Source organism: Sceloporus undulatus, chromosome 11, assembly GCF_019175285.1.
Source record: "Sceloporus undulatus isolate JIND9_A2432 ecotype Alabama chromosome 11, SceUnd_v1.1, whole genome shotgun sequence".
Taxonomy (NCBI): Eukaryota; Metazoa; Chordata; class Lepidosauria; order Squamata; family Phrynosomatidae; genus Sceloporus; species Sceloporus undulatus.
The window spans coordinates 3,644,022-3,658,118 of record NC_056532.1 but is presented as its reverse complement, the minus strand read 5'-3'; the positions used below and the strand labels follow the sequence as shown (position 1 = coordinate 3,658,118).

Below are 14,097 nucleotides of genomic sequence, written 5' to 3'. Positions count from 1 at the left end.
CACAGCTGCTGTCCCTTTCCTCTGAAAACACCGGCTCCACTTTCTAGATCTCAGGTTTGGAATGAGAATCCCAAACAGACGCTTGCACCTCAACACACACCTCCATCATGAGGCAACACAGGCGCAACTAGAGAGGCCTGCAAGCGACAGGTTGCTCGACAGGTCCTGACCAGCTTCCTTTTGAGAGTCTGTCAAGTTCTTCATCTTTTTCTCTTTGGATCATAACTCCCATCTTTTATGCCGACTGAGGATGCTGGCTGAGCTGGATGTTAGAGTCCTCAAAATATAGGGAACGTGGTTATGTTCAGCTTGGAGAAAATCAGGTGGACATGGCAACCATCTTTACAGATCTGAAGGGATGTCATGTAGAAGATGGAAGAAGCTTGTTTTGTGCTGCTCCAAGATTAGAAAAACCACCAGTGGCTTCAGACGACAAAAAAAGAGATTCTGCCTAAACATTTACTGCAAGAACAGATTGCCCCAGAAGATGGTGGACTCTCCATCTTTGTAGGTCTTTAAACAGAGGTTAAGATGCTCCACACTGGAAGAATAATCCAGTTTGTCACCGTGTTAATTGCCTTGGCTCAAGGGTATGGAATTCTGGGAGTTGGAGTTTGTTGTGGGCCCAGAGCAGAGCAGCCCCTAACATACTCTAACTCCCAAAATTCCATAGCCTTGAGCCAAGGCAATTAAAACGGTGCCAGACCAGGTTATTCCTCCAGTGTGGTTGCAGCCCTAGATGGGCATCTTTCAGGGATGCTTTTCTTGTGCATTCCTGCATGATAGGGGTTTGGACCGGATGGCTCTTGTGGCCTCTTTTGACTCATCTCACATGGGGGAATGTTGTTGTTGTTGTTGTGTGCCTTCAAGTCGTTCCTGACTTATGACCACCCTAAAGCGAACCTCTCATGGGATTTTCTGGTCACATTTCTTCAGAGGGGGTTTGCCATTGCCATCCTGTGAGGCTGAAAGAGTGCGACTTGGCCAGTGTCACCCAGTGGGTTTACATGGCTGAGCCCGGATTTGATCCCTGATCTCCGGAGTCCGGTGCTCAAACCACTACGCCATAGTGACTTTTGGTGGAATTGTGAGAGGCTATATAGTCCAGTCCCCTTTGCTTTGCTGCAGGAATCGTATGGCTATGACCACCTGGATGGATGGACCAGTCAGTCCGGTTTCTGTTTCAACATTTCCAGAAAGTCAGGAACTGCCCACCTCTTGGGATATCCAGCTAAGAATCTCCGAAAGCCGTCAGACCTTGGAAAGGTTTCCAGCAGTTAGCCAAAACCGGTGTTACCCTTCTAGAAGGTCGCCCCGTGTCCTTTCAGTGTTTGCTTTTGAAGCGGCAGCTTCTTGCCAGGCTCCCCGAGTGGATGATGGCAACCTCTGCCCTGCGATCTGAACCAGAAAAACTGGCTTCTGCAGCTAGTATGTGAGGAGGTGATTCTGAACTCATCTCATATGACCTCTTCTCTTTGCATATGATGACTTTGTTTCATAACTATGGAGGTGGTGGTTGTTTTTTTAAGCTAATGGAGGTAGGAGGGAAAAGGAACAAAACCTTGGGAGACGGGAGACCCAGCTGTGCCCTTAGCTGAGTGGCTTCTATGACAGTGGGGCATAAATCTATGCCAGGGTTTGACTATAAAGGAGGTCATGGTACTGAATATACGGGGTTAGAATAAGGTTTGATACCCTGGAGAATGCTGTTAAGCCTTGAAGTGGAGCTCTAGAATTGTGTGACTGTGGGAACCAATGCTTTGAATGCAGGACTTCCCAGGTTGAGTCCCTGATGTCTCCAAACTGACAGAGGTGGCTTGTGGCTTCCCAAATTTGCACCTCAAAGGGGTTATATAACTCATGAGGCCGAGGGGTTGTACACACGCTAGAGAACCTGCTTTAAAGCTCAAAGTGAAATGTGGCGTGGGTTCAGCACCCCACTGAATGGAAACCATGCTCTTTGGATCAGTGCTGCAGGATCCTGGGATTTGGAGTTTGTCGCGGCACCAGAGTTCTTCGACGGAGAAGGCGAAATAGCTCACAAAACGACAAATCCCCAATTTCCATACCATAATTGAGGCGATCCCCTTTTCTTTTATGGCTGCGTGTTGTTTTGTGCTCTCTGCCGCACTCCAGAAAGACAAAGCAATGAATTGGTTGGGGTGCCGTGTTGTAAAATATCCTGGGTCCTATAAACAACCTTTGAAAGTCAAGATTAAGAAACTTCAGGGAGTCGAAAAGGTGCTTTTTTTAGAGGTCAGACAAATGACTTTTTTGGGTAACAATGCCTCCCTCCTTGCGCTTGTATGGGATTCTAGGTTTTGTCATCCAAAACAAAGGACTTCCCCAACACCTTCTGATTTTTACTTGTCCTTTTCTAGCTGGGGTTTCTGGATGCTGTCGTCCCAAAAGGTATCCTTTCCAGGCAGATTTAAAAAGAGGGAGAGAAAGGCACGCGAGAATTAGATTCATGCTTCAATGTGACATCTATTTCAGTCCAAAAGGGAAGATGACAACTTTGGGCTTTTTCCCATTTCAATGTTTAGCTGGATTGTACAAAGCGTACAAAAGATGGAAAGGATTGTTGTCTTGGCCTTAACTTGTATTGTTAATGGGGTTAAAAATAGTTGAGGAACAAATTGTCGGCTGTTCTAGTTTCTCAACAGGGCAGAGAAGGTCTCCGGGTCTGATGTCCAAGGTATTTCATCATCTCACATATAAGATTGTTGCCTTAGGGTTTTCCTGGTCATTTATTCAGAGGAGATTTGCATGGCTTTAACCAGAGGCTGAGAGAGTGTGACTTGGCTAAGGTCACCCAGTGGGTTTCCATGGCTGAATTACATTGTTGTGTTCCTACAAGCTGTTTTCAATTTAGGGCGACCCTTGGCGAACCTATGACGCCTTTTGTTTTTGCAAGATGTGTTTGGCGCGGGTTTGCCATGGCCTTCCCTGGAAGCTACGAAAGTGTGACCTACGCAAAGTCACCCAAGGGCTGAGTAGGAACTATAAGCACACTGATGGCTACAAGGAAACTGGTTCCAAAAAAGTACCTGCGTTTTGTGTCCCTTGAAGTCATTTCCGACTTATGGTTATGGTTTTCATTTGCCAAGGTTCGTCCCAAGGAGGTTGGGCATTGCCTTCCTCTAAAACTAAGAGAGAGTGACTTGGCTCAGCGTCACCCGGTGGGTTTCCATTGCCGGGCAAGGATTCGAACCCGGTTCTCCCGGAGTCTTTTTTACTTTCCTCTTCACTCTCAAAGTAAACACTCTTCATCTCTTCTTGTCAGTTCATTTTGGGAACTTGCAAAGAGAGTCACTAGCAGAGTAACAGAAGTTTCCCATCATTAAAAAAAGCAATGCCCAGACCCTTTCTCTTTATGAAAAGGCTCTGGTCTTATGCCAACTGCTCCGGGAACGTGGAAATCTCTTGCCACACAGATCCTTGAATGGCAAAAGCGGAGACCCTGGGAACCTCCATTCTCCAGCACAGCTTTCTCTCCCTCCCCTTGCTCTGTTTCTTTCCTCTTTTTCCCTCCCTTTCTTCATTCCTTACTGCCTCTGCCAGATGTTTCAGTTCTTGGGTTCGTGCCGGACCCCTCCGGGGAACTCGGGAAGCGTCCGGCACGAAAAATCGCAGAGGATCTCAGCGCCTCCGTGTCGTCGCACACGGGGGAGTTGGTATGCGCGCTTTGCTCCACTTGAACAAAAGGAGGCCGCTGACCTCGGCAGGCTGAAAAGAACCGAGACTGGATTAGGATGAGAAGCGCCGCCGATGGGTTCTCGACGCCACCGAGACGAGTTTAACCTCCCCGGATCTCTCCAGCTGCGCTTCTGAATCCATCATGGGTTGCAGGTATTCCTCCCTCCAAGAGGAGATGTCTTCTGGGAGGTAAGTCGGTCACGGCGCACCCCTTGGCAACCTCTACTCCCTGGCCTCTTTGCACATTTTTGGACAACCGCTAGCTGCCCTGGCCTCGGGTAACAGATTCCCATCCCACGGCATTGAGAACATTGGATGCCGAGGTTGTTGTTTGCTTTGCTGGCTCAGGGAACGTCTGGGAAATCAGTTCCAGAAACGTTCACGGATGCGGCCATGTGAGGCCGTCGGATTTTTGGGTGGCTGTTGTTGCAATCTTGGGACATCTTGTTCCTCTTTTCCTCTGTCCGAACTCTACCGAAAGTGTGTCCTGGTTGCGGAAAGTGAAATGAAAGGTCAGGGGCAAGATGTTTCTAGACTCGTTGGAGACTTAGCAGGACCCTGTAAAGGTTTTGGGACACGCACACTTCTCCCACAGGACCAAGGGTCAAAAAGGTTTAGCTGTCAGAGGAAAGGCAGCCCTGGGGTGTATTTATTCCAGTGGTGGCCTGCAGGCTTGACTGCTGCAGTGTGCTTTGTGTGGGGCTGCCCTTGGAGAGGATCCAGAATTTCTCATTGGGACTGAAGTGGTTCATTCTTACAGATGCCATTGTGGAGGCAGACACACGAAAACTGGAGATGGCTTGGAAGTGAGTGTCTTGAGAGGCTTTTCATGCGTCACCATAAGACACTTCATAAGGAGTAAGCTTTACAAAATACGTGGGATCTCTGAGCAAACTGTATAGGATTGCTCTGTAAACGGCCTTAGAAATGTATGGAGGTCCCAGCGTGGTGGAGTGGTTTCAGCACAGGACTAGGACTCTGGAGATTTGGGATTCAATTGAGTGCTCAGCCACGGAGGCCCACTGGCTGACCATGGGCAAGTCACACTCTCTCAGCCTCAGAAGGCGGCAAAGGGGACTCCTCTCTGAAGAACCCCAGCCAAGAAAGCCCAAGGAGAAGGCCGGCATGAGTCCAAAGTCGCCCGGACGACTGCTTTGAGAGTCTGAAGCGTCTAGCAGCATTTAAGCTAAAACAGAACGGCTAAAGCAATGCGTATCAGAAAAGTTCTGAAAGCGTTTAAGAACCGATCCAATCCAAACGTGAATTTTAAAATGCGCAGTAACGCATATTTCAAAATGCAGCATCCCTCTGTGTTGGGTCTGTTTCTCCCCCGGGTCTTGCCTTCTTTTTCCATTGTGGAAAGAAGGGTAAAAAATGAGAACTGGCCCCTCATCCCCAGCCTTTGAATCCTGTTGGAAGGAGGAAGGCAGGCAGGCGGCCAATTCCTCCTCCTCTTCTGTTTTCCAAAAGCTCCCTGGTGTTCAGTGGGATTCAATTAAACCACCCCTCCTCCTCCTCCTCCTCCTCTCTTTCCATCCCATCGGTGCCTCCCGCCTCATGAGGCTGTGTTCGCTTTTTGCCAGATGTCTTTCTCTCAGACCCAAAGAGAGATCCAGATGAGGAGGTGCCCCACGTCGGAAACCGCGACCGCAAAGTTTCCAAGTCTCTGCTTCTCCGGCGTTGGGAGCGCGCTAGTCTTGCCGGCGCTCATCCGGAGCAGCTTTGAGTCCCTGGGGGAGTTGAGTCACTAAAGGGGCCCTGAGGAAAGTGGCGTAATGCAATAATAATAATAATAATAATAATAATAATAATAATAATAATACGGTTGGCCCTCCACATTTGCGGCTTTGACTTTTGCAGGTTTGATTAATTGCAATTTTTATTAATATGTCCTCTCTAGGAATCTCTTAAGTCCTCCATGGCACTGGAGGAACCTACAGCAGTGATGGGGAACCGTTTCGAGGCCGAGTGCCCAAACTGCAACCCCAAACCCACTTATTTATTGCAAAGTGCCATGTCCCTCTAGCTTTCTACTAACAAACTCTGTGCTGGGACGATGGCACATGTGCCCACAGAGAGGGCTCTGAGTGCCACTTCTGGCACACGTGCCATAGGTTCGCCATCACTGACCTACAGGTTCCTAGAGAAAACCCTTTTCTAGGCATTTGTAGGTCCTCAACCATTATTTTGGACGACAGTAGCATGTTGCCTGAAGATCAGGGAGCTATCCGAAATCTGGGACTTGTAACCCAGAAGAGTAATGTTTTCCAAGCTCTGGTTTGTCTGATTTGGGCAGCCTTACAGGTGTGGGACTACAATGCCCACAAGTCCCCAGCCAGCAGCTGACTTGTAGGCTGATGGGAGTTGTAGTCCAGCACTCCAGTGTAGATATTAACATTTCCCTATTTTTCTTTCTTCCAGAGGTCAGTCGACAAATGAGGGCAGCTTCATTGAGAAAATGAAAAAGACGGTAAGTGTGGCTTAATGGAAGGCTGGTAGATCTTCAAATACGCAACCTAAGTGAATGCAGTTCTTAATGCAAAGGAGGGCAAAGTGTGGACTGTGGCACCCAGGGCTGGTTGTGGGGCTTCCTATGGTCCCACAAGGGACACCCTACATTTTTTTTGTCCCCAAACCGCCCCCATACATCCAAGAACTCCGCATTAATACCAAACACATCCATTTTCTTCTGCAGCCCTTCTCAGCTCCCAGTAAGCTTTGCCTGCAGAGTGATGGGGAATGCTGGGAGCTGCAATCCAAGAGCATCCAGAGGGCTGCATGGTTCTCATCCCAGATTTAGAGCTATATAAAGACACAGAAAGTGGGGAGAGAAAAATAATTTGTGAAGAAGGCAAAGTTGCTACTTGGGCAATGCAAATATTTGAAACAGCCAGTTTGAATATTGAAGTAGCCTGTTACTTTTGGTTACCTCCATTCCCAGTGAGGATGGGTGCATGTACACTGTAGAAATAATGCACTTTGACACCACTATCTTTACAAAGTGACTTGGCAAGCTCTCTGCCTTCTGAACTAAAATACCCCTCCTTTTTTGTCTTCGTTCCAGGGAAGAAATATCGTTGTGTTCTACGGTTCTCAGACGGGGACAGCGGAAGAGTTTGCCAACCGCCTCGCCAAAGATGCCCACCGGTATGGGATGCGGGGCATGTCTGCCGACCCGGAGGAGTATGAATTGGTATGTCCTCTACTAGTTTTGTCCCTTGGGGGGGGGGGCTTGACGTGTCCTTTTTCTAAAAGGACGATTTTTAAAAAATCACATTGAGTTACCATGGCATAAGGGTTTGAGCACTGGACTGTGACTCTGGAGACCAGGGTTCAAATCCTGGCTCAGCCACGTAAACCTGTTGGATGACCTTTGACAAGTTATGGTCTCTCAGCCTCCTCTGAACAAATCCTGCCAAGAAAACCTCATCATGATAGATTCACCTTAGGGTTGCTGTAAGTCAGAAGCGACTTGGAGGCACACAGCAGCAACAACAACGGCATTACATTATAAGACTTCCAGTTACACAGCAGTTGAGTCTCCCTTATCTGCAATGCTTCACCAGAGGTAGTTCCTTATTTTCTGCCTGTCTTTCCCTTCCAGTCGGACCTGAGCCGCCTCTCGGAGATCGACAAGTCCCTGGCAGTCTTTTGCATGGCCACCTACGGCGAAGGGGACCCCACGGACAATGCCCAAGACTTCTACGATTGGCTTCAGGAGACGGACACTGATCTTTCTGGCCTCAAATACACAGTGAGTCCTTTCCGCCTCTTGTTTCTTTTCTCCAGTCCTTTCCAGGCGCTTGAAAGATAAAGTGAGAGCTTGCCTGAGACGGAGGAGTGGTTTGGTGCAGGGAAAGGTGTGTTGAAGTAACTTGACCTTCTTGGTCCCCAAATTTAGTTGTCTTTTTCTCTGTTGAACATCTCTTGCCGTCAAGAAGTCCCTTCCTAATGTTTAGGTGGAATCTCGTTCCTTGCAATTTGAATCCTGGTCTCTGTAGCAGGAGAAAACAAGCTCACTCTTTATCTTCTATGCCACATCCCTTCAGGTATTTAAAGTTGGCTCTGAGGGTACTTCTACATTGTAGAAATAATGCAGTTCGACACAACTTTTAAGTGCTGTAGCTCCTGAGATTTGCACCTTCACGAGGTCTTTAGCCTTCTCTGCCAAAGAGTGCAAATCCCAAGTCCTATGGCAGTTAAAGTGATGTCAGACTACATTACCTCTGCAGTGTAGATGCACTGAGGTCTTCTTTACAGTTGTAAACTGCGTAGACACTGTCAGTTCAGTATGAAGCGGTATATAAATGAAGCTCTACGATTTGTTTGCTTCTATTCTCCAAGCTAAGCATCCCCAGCTCCCTCAGTCCTTCCTCATAAGGTTCAGTATCCAGACCTTTCATCTTGACGGCTATCTTTTTTAGTCTTGTCCTGTCTAGAATAGGATACAGTACTCCACTGGAGCCCTGTGGCACCATATTTCCACTAGTGCTTGGGAGGTTTACTTTTTGGGAGGACCATTCCCAGGATCCCCCCTGTCAGTCCAGAAAAGTAACTTATCTCAGGCTCGGTGGTACTTGAGAATATGCCTCTGATTCATTGCTCCTTCAAGAGCAATGCGTCATGGAGGGGGGGGATTGTGTGTGTATTTATAGCCGCGCATGACCTCTCTCTGGGCTCTTTGGAAGGCCGAGATGCGCTGCCGGGCCTCGTCTTGCCAGCTAATTGGGTAGCCCTTGCTGACATCCGTCCTCCTAAATCTGTTCAAGCCTCCCAATTTAGTTGCTCTTTTCCGGTGCTTAAAGTCTAATTGCCAGGAGTAATGAGGCGAGGAGCAGCTCGGCGGCCTTTGAATGGCGTCAGCGCTGGAGGGACGAGCCCCAGATGGAGGGAGAACAGAGGAGCCTCACTCTTCTGCTACTCACCCCATACAATTGTGTCTTTCCTTTCCAAGCTAGAAGCGGACAACTTTGTCAGGCCCTGGGGCTGAATCCGGCCCTCCTGGGGTTCAGATCTGGCCCTCCTGGGGTTCTCCAAAAACCCCTACTTTGCAACATCTTTAATTTTGTGCTTCCCTTTTCACTTCCCATTCTTCAACCTTCTATACAGAAATAGACCTTTCTAGTCTGTTCCACCTCGGATAACTTAACATCACATATCGTACTTCATTCGTACATTTTCATCTACTGAAATACATGCAAAAATGGAATTATACGTGGTCCTTGAGGACCGAAAGCCATTCCCCATCCTTACTTCCAGCCCCAACTCCCCACTTAGGTTTACAGAGAACTTCCCATCGTATCTGAGTTTCAGTGCCAAGAGAGCAAAAGCGAAGATTATCATCTCTTTTACTTTCACCATTATAAATCTAAGTCCTTTCCCATTGAACAGCACCCTCTTAGGAAAAAGCGTGTTGTTGGGCCTGGAGCTGTATGACTCAGGATGTATTTTGCCTTGTAGCCTTGTAGGCCTTGTTCGTTTGGTTAGAGAATGGGTCAAGGAAAAGTCCTGCATCCGGAGATAGTACAGGGAGGTGGAGGAATCCTTATCCCAATGCCAAAAAGATAAGGCCCCCCCATCTCCTCTGGGCAGCTGGTAAACATCTCAGCAATGGGCATGGGAATGTTTTCCCCTTTATCCTTGGCCCAGACCCTTTAGGTTGGATGGCCTGAAGCTTTTTTAGAAGCTTCTGTAGAAGGAAAAAGCTACGTCAGATGCTGTTGCGCATTTTTATCTACCTTTTAAGCTTCTTCTTGTCCCTCCTGTATCTTAATAAACAGATTTCTTACGAACTCATTGACGCTCCTCTCTGGTGGTTGCTGTGTTCTGCATTTAATGTATGCCTCTGTGTGTCTACCACTGTAAATACTATATCTCAGTGTAGCTAAATAAGGATGTCTATGTTTCAGTGGTTTTTAGATATACTGTATATAAAATGGCCTTTCTCAAGACCAGGGCTGTAGGGTCATTTCGTCTGCCTCATACCCCAAACCAGGGTCTTGTGCTGCAAGCGCTACCCAGCTCCATCTCCTGAATTCCCTCCTCTTGTCCTTTCCTAGGTGTTTGGGCTCGGGAACAAGACCTACGAACACTTCAACGCCATGGGGAAGTACGTAGACAAACGCCTTGAAGAACTGGGAGCCCAGCGGATCTTTGAGCTTGGCTTGGGAGACGACGATGGGAAGTGAGTGGCTGTGCTAAAAAGCGAAGAGTGTCAGGTGACGGTGGGTAGCACCTTCCATGTGTAGTTGGATTCGGAGTCCCATCTGCCCCAGCTAGTGTTGCCAAATTTGCAAAACGGCAATAAAGGACCGTCAGAAGCCATGACATTCAAGGTGCCTGACAGACAGGACGCAACTGTTGATGCAGTTGAAATCAGCAAGGCATCACGCCCTTAAAATCCCATTGCAGTCAATTCCTAAAGCTTGGATTTCTCTTCCTGGTGGAAAGAAAGCAGGGATGCCCCAGCTCTCCTAGGGAGAGAGTTCCAAAACCTGGGACCAGCTTGGAAGGATCCTGCTGGACTCTTTGTACCCTTAGCTTTAAATTATTTCCCTTCCCCTTCTTTCCTCCTGCTTCCGTCTCCGTTGCTCCGAACAGCCTGGAAGAAGATTTCATCACATGGAGGGAGCAGTTCTGGCCAGCTGTGTGTGAGCACTTTGGTGTGGAAGCTACGGGCGATGAATCCAGGTCAGTGCAAGGGGCAGAAGTAGTGCCAGCGGTGGGATTGGGAGACATGGGTAGAGGGGGTATTCTGTCGCTCTCAGACAAATTCAGTGCAACCTCCTGTCCAGATAACCAGACTCTTTCCACAAGTAACGGATTTAGGGTTACCGCAAGAAGGTAACAATCCCAAAACTAGCCTAACCACTGGATCATATTGTTTGGTTCGCTCTCCCTGTGCCCTCTCAAGAATCTGAAACCAGCTGCTTTTTTGCGATTGTTGATTATTTTCTCCCTTTTCTCTTCTTTTATTCCCCTTCTTCCTCTTTCCTTCCTTCACAGCATCCGCCAGTATGAACTGGTTGTCCACACCGACATCAACGCAAACAAGGTTTACACTGGGGAAATGGGCCGGCTGAAGAGCTACGAGAACCAGAAACCGTAAGTTGGGGGGGGAAGTTATATTATGGGGGTCAAAGAGGAGGGCAAAGTGGAGATTGGTTGCGTTGGGGCAGCACTTGGGTACCATCTTCACTGTCATTTTCCTTAAGACAACAACCATGTGGTTTGTGGGCACATACAACCTCCAGGACACCAACACACAAATGTCCCCATCCCACATTTTACAGCAATGGCAAATGTGGTCCACAGGCTATATATGGACCCCAAGAACTCTCTGGAGTACCAAATTCAGCCATGTTTTTTCATGAGTGTGGAGAAGTCATAGCCCCCAGACCTAAGGCTGAGTTCCTGACAGTAAGAAATAGGGCTGGTAATTCTTTGCCTTTGGTTCAACCCATCACTTGGAGCACTTTCCTGGAATCCTATTTGGTCCTCCATCAGGACGAGACCTCCTACAGCCACCTTCAGTATTGGTTTGCTAGCTAGGTTCATTGCTGCCCAGGGCAAATGGGGTAACAGGGCAACCAAATGGAAGTGGACAGTTTTCAAAAGATCCTGGCACAAGGCAAGGAGTGAATCCTGGCTCCGTAGAGCTGTTGCTAATATAAGCCTCACGGTTACTTCCAGGCCTTTTGATGCGAAGAACCCCTTCTTGTCTCCAGTGACGGCAAACCGGAAGCTCAACCAAGGTGGGGAAAGGCATCTCATGCACCTTGAGGTGGACATCACCGGTTCCAAAATCAGGTAGGTTTGGCAGCTGAGGACACAAACTTGATTTAGCTTGTTGGAAGCCTCTGGAATCTGCATGTTAAGAGCTGCCACCTTCTTCTTCTGAAGGTTTTGGACTATACCTTCCATCATTCCAGGATGGGAGGTGTAGTCAACCCAGCTAGGAGGCTGCCTGGTTTAGGAACACAGAGGAAAGCCTTTCAGAACTTGACCTAAGGTCCATTTTTGGCATGTTCTGTTGTCCCTTCAGTGATGGATCAGAGTCACCAACAACCCCAGATGGCTGACAGCTTTTATGTTAGGGGTTTTTATGTAGTGAATCTACTTCGGTTTTCAGTAAAATTCGAAGATCTAGCTGTGTTACTCTGAAAAATCATTATGCAAAGGGATCTTGCAGCACCTTTGAGACTAGCTGAAAGAATGAAGTTGGTGGCATGAGCTTTTGTAGACTTGAGCCTCCTTCCTCAGATGCATTTAGTGGCGTGGAAACTGGATCTCAATGTGAACCTGAAGGTGCTGAACACCCCCCAAATAGATTTGGGGATACACGGTCCCTATAGCATAGACATCCTTCCCAGCCATTGGTGTATTTGCAAACAAATTGCTTCTGACCATATGGATTGTTTAGCCACTGTTGATGGGTGACGTCCTACAAAAATGGGCCGAGATCCTCTTTTGCAAAGCTTCTTCTCTGCTTTGTAACCCTTGCCACCTCCGTTTTGGCTGTTTTTTTAACTCCATGTTGCATTTCGTGGCTCTGCAGATTACAGGTTTCAGTTATGTGTCGAGAAGCACGAAGCCAATGGGTCCAAACAAGTGTGATGTGGGGAATCATGCATGTCACTTGGTTCCTTTCCCAGATATGAATCGGGAGACCATGTTGCTGTGTATCCAGCCAATGACACCTTGTTGGTGAACCAGCTTGGAGAGATCTTGGGGGCCGATTTGGACACAGTCATCTCCCTGAACAACTTAGATGGTGAGTCACTTGTCCCCAGTGGCCTTGTCCTTCCTTTCCCCTCCTTATCCTTTTGTTTCCTCTTTCTTTTTCTCCGTCTCTCTTTAGATTGGAGGTCAGGGATTGTAAAAAATAAAATAAAAATAAGCCATTGTAAATTGCTCTGGAGGCCTGCATCCTCTAAATGCACCAGATCCCATCCAATCTTGGAAGCTAAGCATGGTCAGCCCTGGTTAGTACTTGGATGGCAGACTACCAATGAATACCAGGTGCCATTAGGCTTATTTTTCATAGGAAGCAGTGGGCAAAACCACAGTTTGGGATCTGGGGCCGTCTTTTGCAGAGCGGCGTCACTCTGGATTCGTTTTAGGGGGCAGCATTTTAGCTTTTTGCAAGCCATGCCCTCCCCTTCGTGCCAGCTGCAAAAAAGAAATACGTGTTTCTGGTAGAACTGGTTTTCTTTCCCCACGGTTCTTGTGATGCTGACTCAGACCTTTGCTTGTCTTTCTGGAACCTTCTTGACAAACCTGCAGGGCTGCAAACTACCTATAGTTTGTAGCGTATGCAAAGCCTCTTTCAAATTCCCTGAAGGCTGAGGGGGTGGCACTGTGGGATACAAGCTTGTTGTAGAAGAGACAACAAGAAGGGAGCCAGAATGGGACGGGAGTCCCAGAACCTGTGGGATAGCCACTGAAAAGTCCTTCTCTCATGTCCCCACCAACTAGTGGTTGTCTGGGGGATTCTGGGAGTCGTAGTCCAAAAAGGGTCAGACTTTCTTCCAAGTTCTGGACTCAGTGCAACACTGAAGGAATCCATCATTAGCCTCTTTCCTGACTTCTTTCCTTTGGCCTCTTCCTTCCCGCAGAGGAGTCCAACAAGAAGCATCCGTTCCCCTGCCCCACTTCCTACCGGACTGCCCTGACCTACTACCTGGACATCACCAACCCACCGCGCACCAATGTCCTTTATGAGTTGGCCCAGTATGCAACTGACGCCACTGAGCAGGAGCACCTCCGCAAGATGGCTTCCTCCTCTGCCGAAGGGAAGGTGGGTACCATAGGTGGCAGCTCTTAGTGGCCAACATCCCACCTGCCACTGCCTCCAGGTGAAGGGCTTCCCTCAAGTTTTGTTGACTATTGGGTGGCAGTTTTCTGGGTTTTGGAATTATGTGAATTGTAGTGTGGGAAAAACATACAGGAACTTGGCCAAAGCCTGAAGCTTGTAATGTAATTGCCAGGGAAGCTTCTCCAAGGTGGATATTACTTAACTGGTGCCACCACTGAAAAGTCCCTTCTCTTGCAAGTGGCCTCTTTTGGCATCACTTCTGGACTTCTAGGCCTACGACTTAACTGGAAATGTCTCTTTTCCTCCCGCCGTTGTTCGGCTAACCTGCGCAGGCCCTGTACCTTAGCTGGGTGGTGGAATCTCGGAGGAACATCCTGGCCATTTTGCAAGATACGCCTTCCCTGCGGCCACCCATTGACCACCTCTGCGAGCTGTTGCCGCGTCTCCAGGCTCGCTACTACTCCATCGCCTCTTCCTCCAAGGTGAGCACAGCTGCGTGAACCCATCTTGGGGGTCCTTTTCATTGAACGGAAAATTGGTGGAGGTTGTGATCTGGGCAGGGGGCCATGTTATAGGTGAAT

The 14,097-nt window shown here is 48.2% G+C and overlaps 1 protein-coding gene across 1 annotated transcript in view; it reads left to right on the top strand.

Moving 5' to 3' along the window:
- The window catches only part of LOC121916957 (NADPH--cytochrome P450 reductase), a 34,539-nt gene that overhangs the window by 17,445 nt on the left and 2,997 nt on the right, over positions 1 to 14,097 (top strand). Inside the window, 10 exon segments of the mRNA XM_042442545.1 lie at positions 6,121 to 6,169; positions 6,764 to 6,892; positions 7,304 to 7,453; positions 9,759 to 9,883; positions 10,300 to 10,389; positions 10,705 to 10,803; positions 11,392 to 11,508; positions 12,354 to 12,472; positions 13,317 to 13,498; positions 13,849 to 13,998. Of these exon segments, the coding sequence (XP_042298479.1) occupies positions 6,121 to 6,169; positions 6,764 to 6,892; positions 7,304 to 7,453; positions 9,759 to 9,883; positions 10,300 to 10,389; positions 10,705 to 10,803; positions 11,392 to 11,508; positions 12,354 to 12,472; positions 13,317 to 13,498; positions 13,849 to 13,998 (1,210 nt within the window).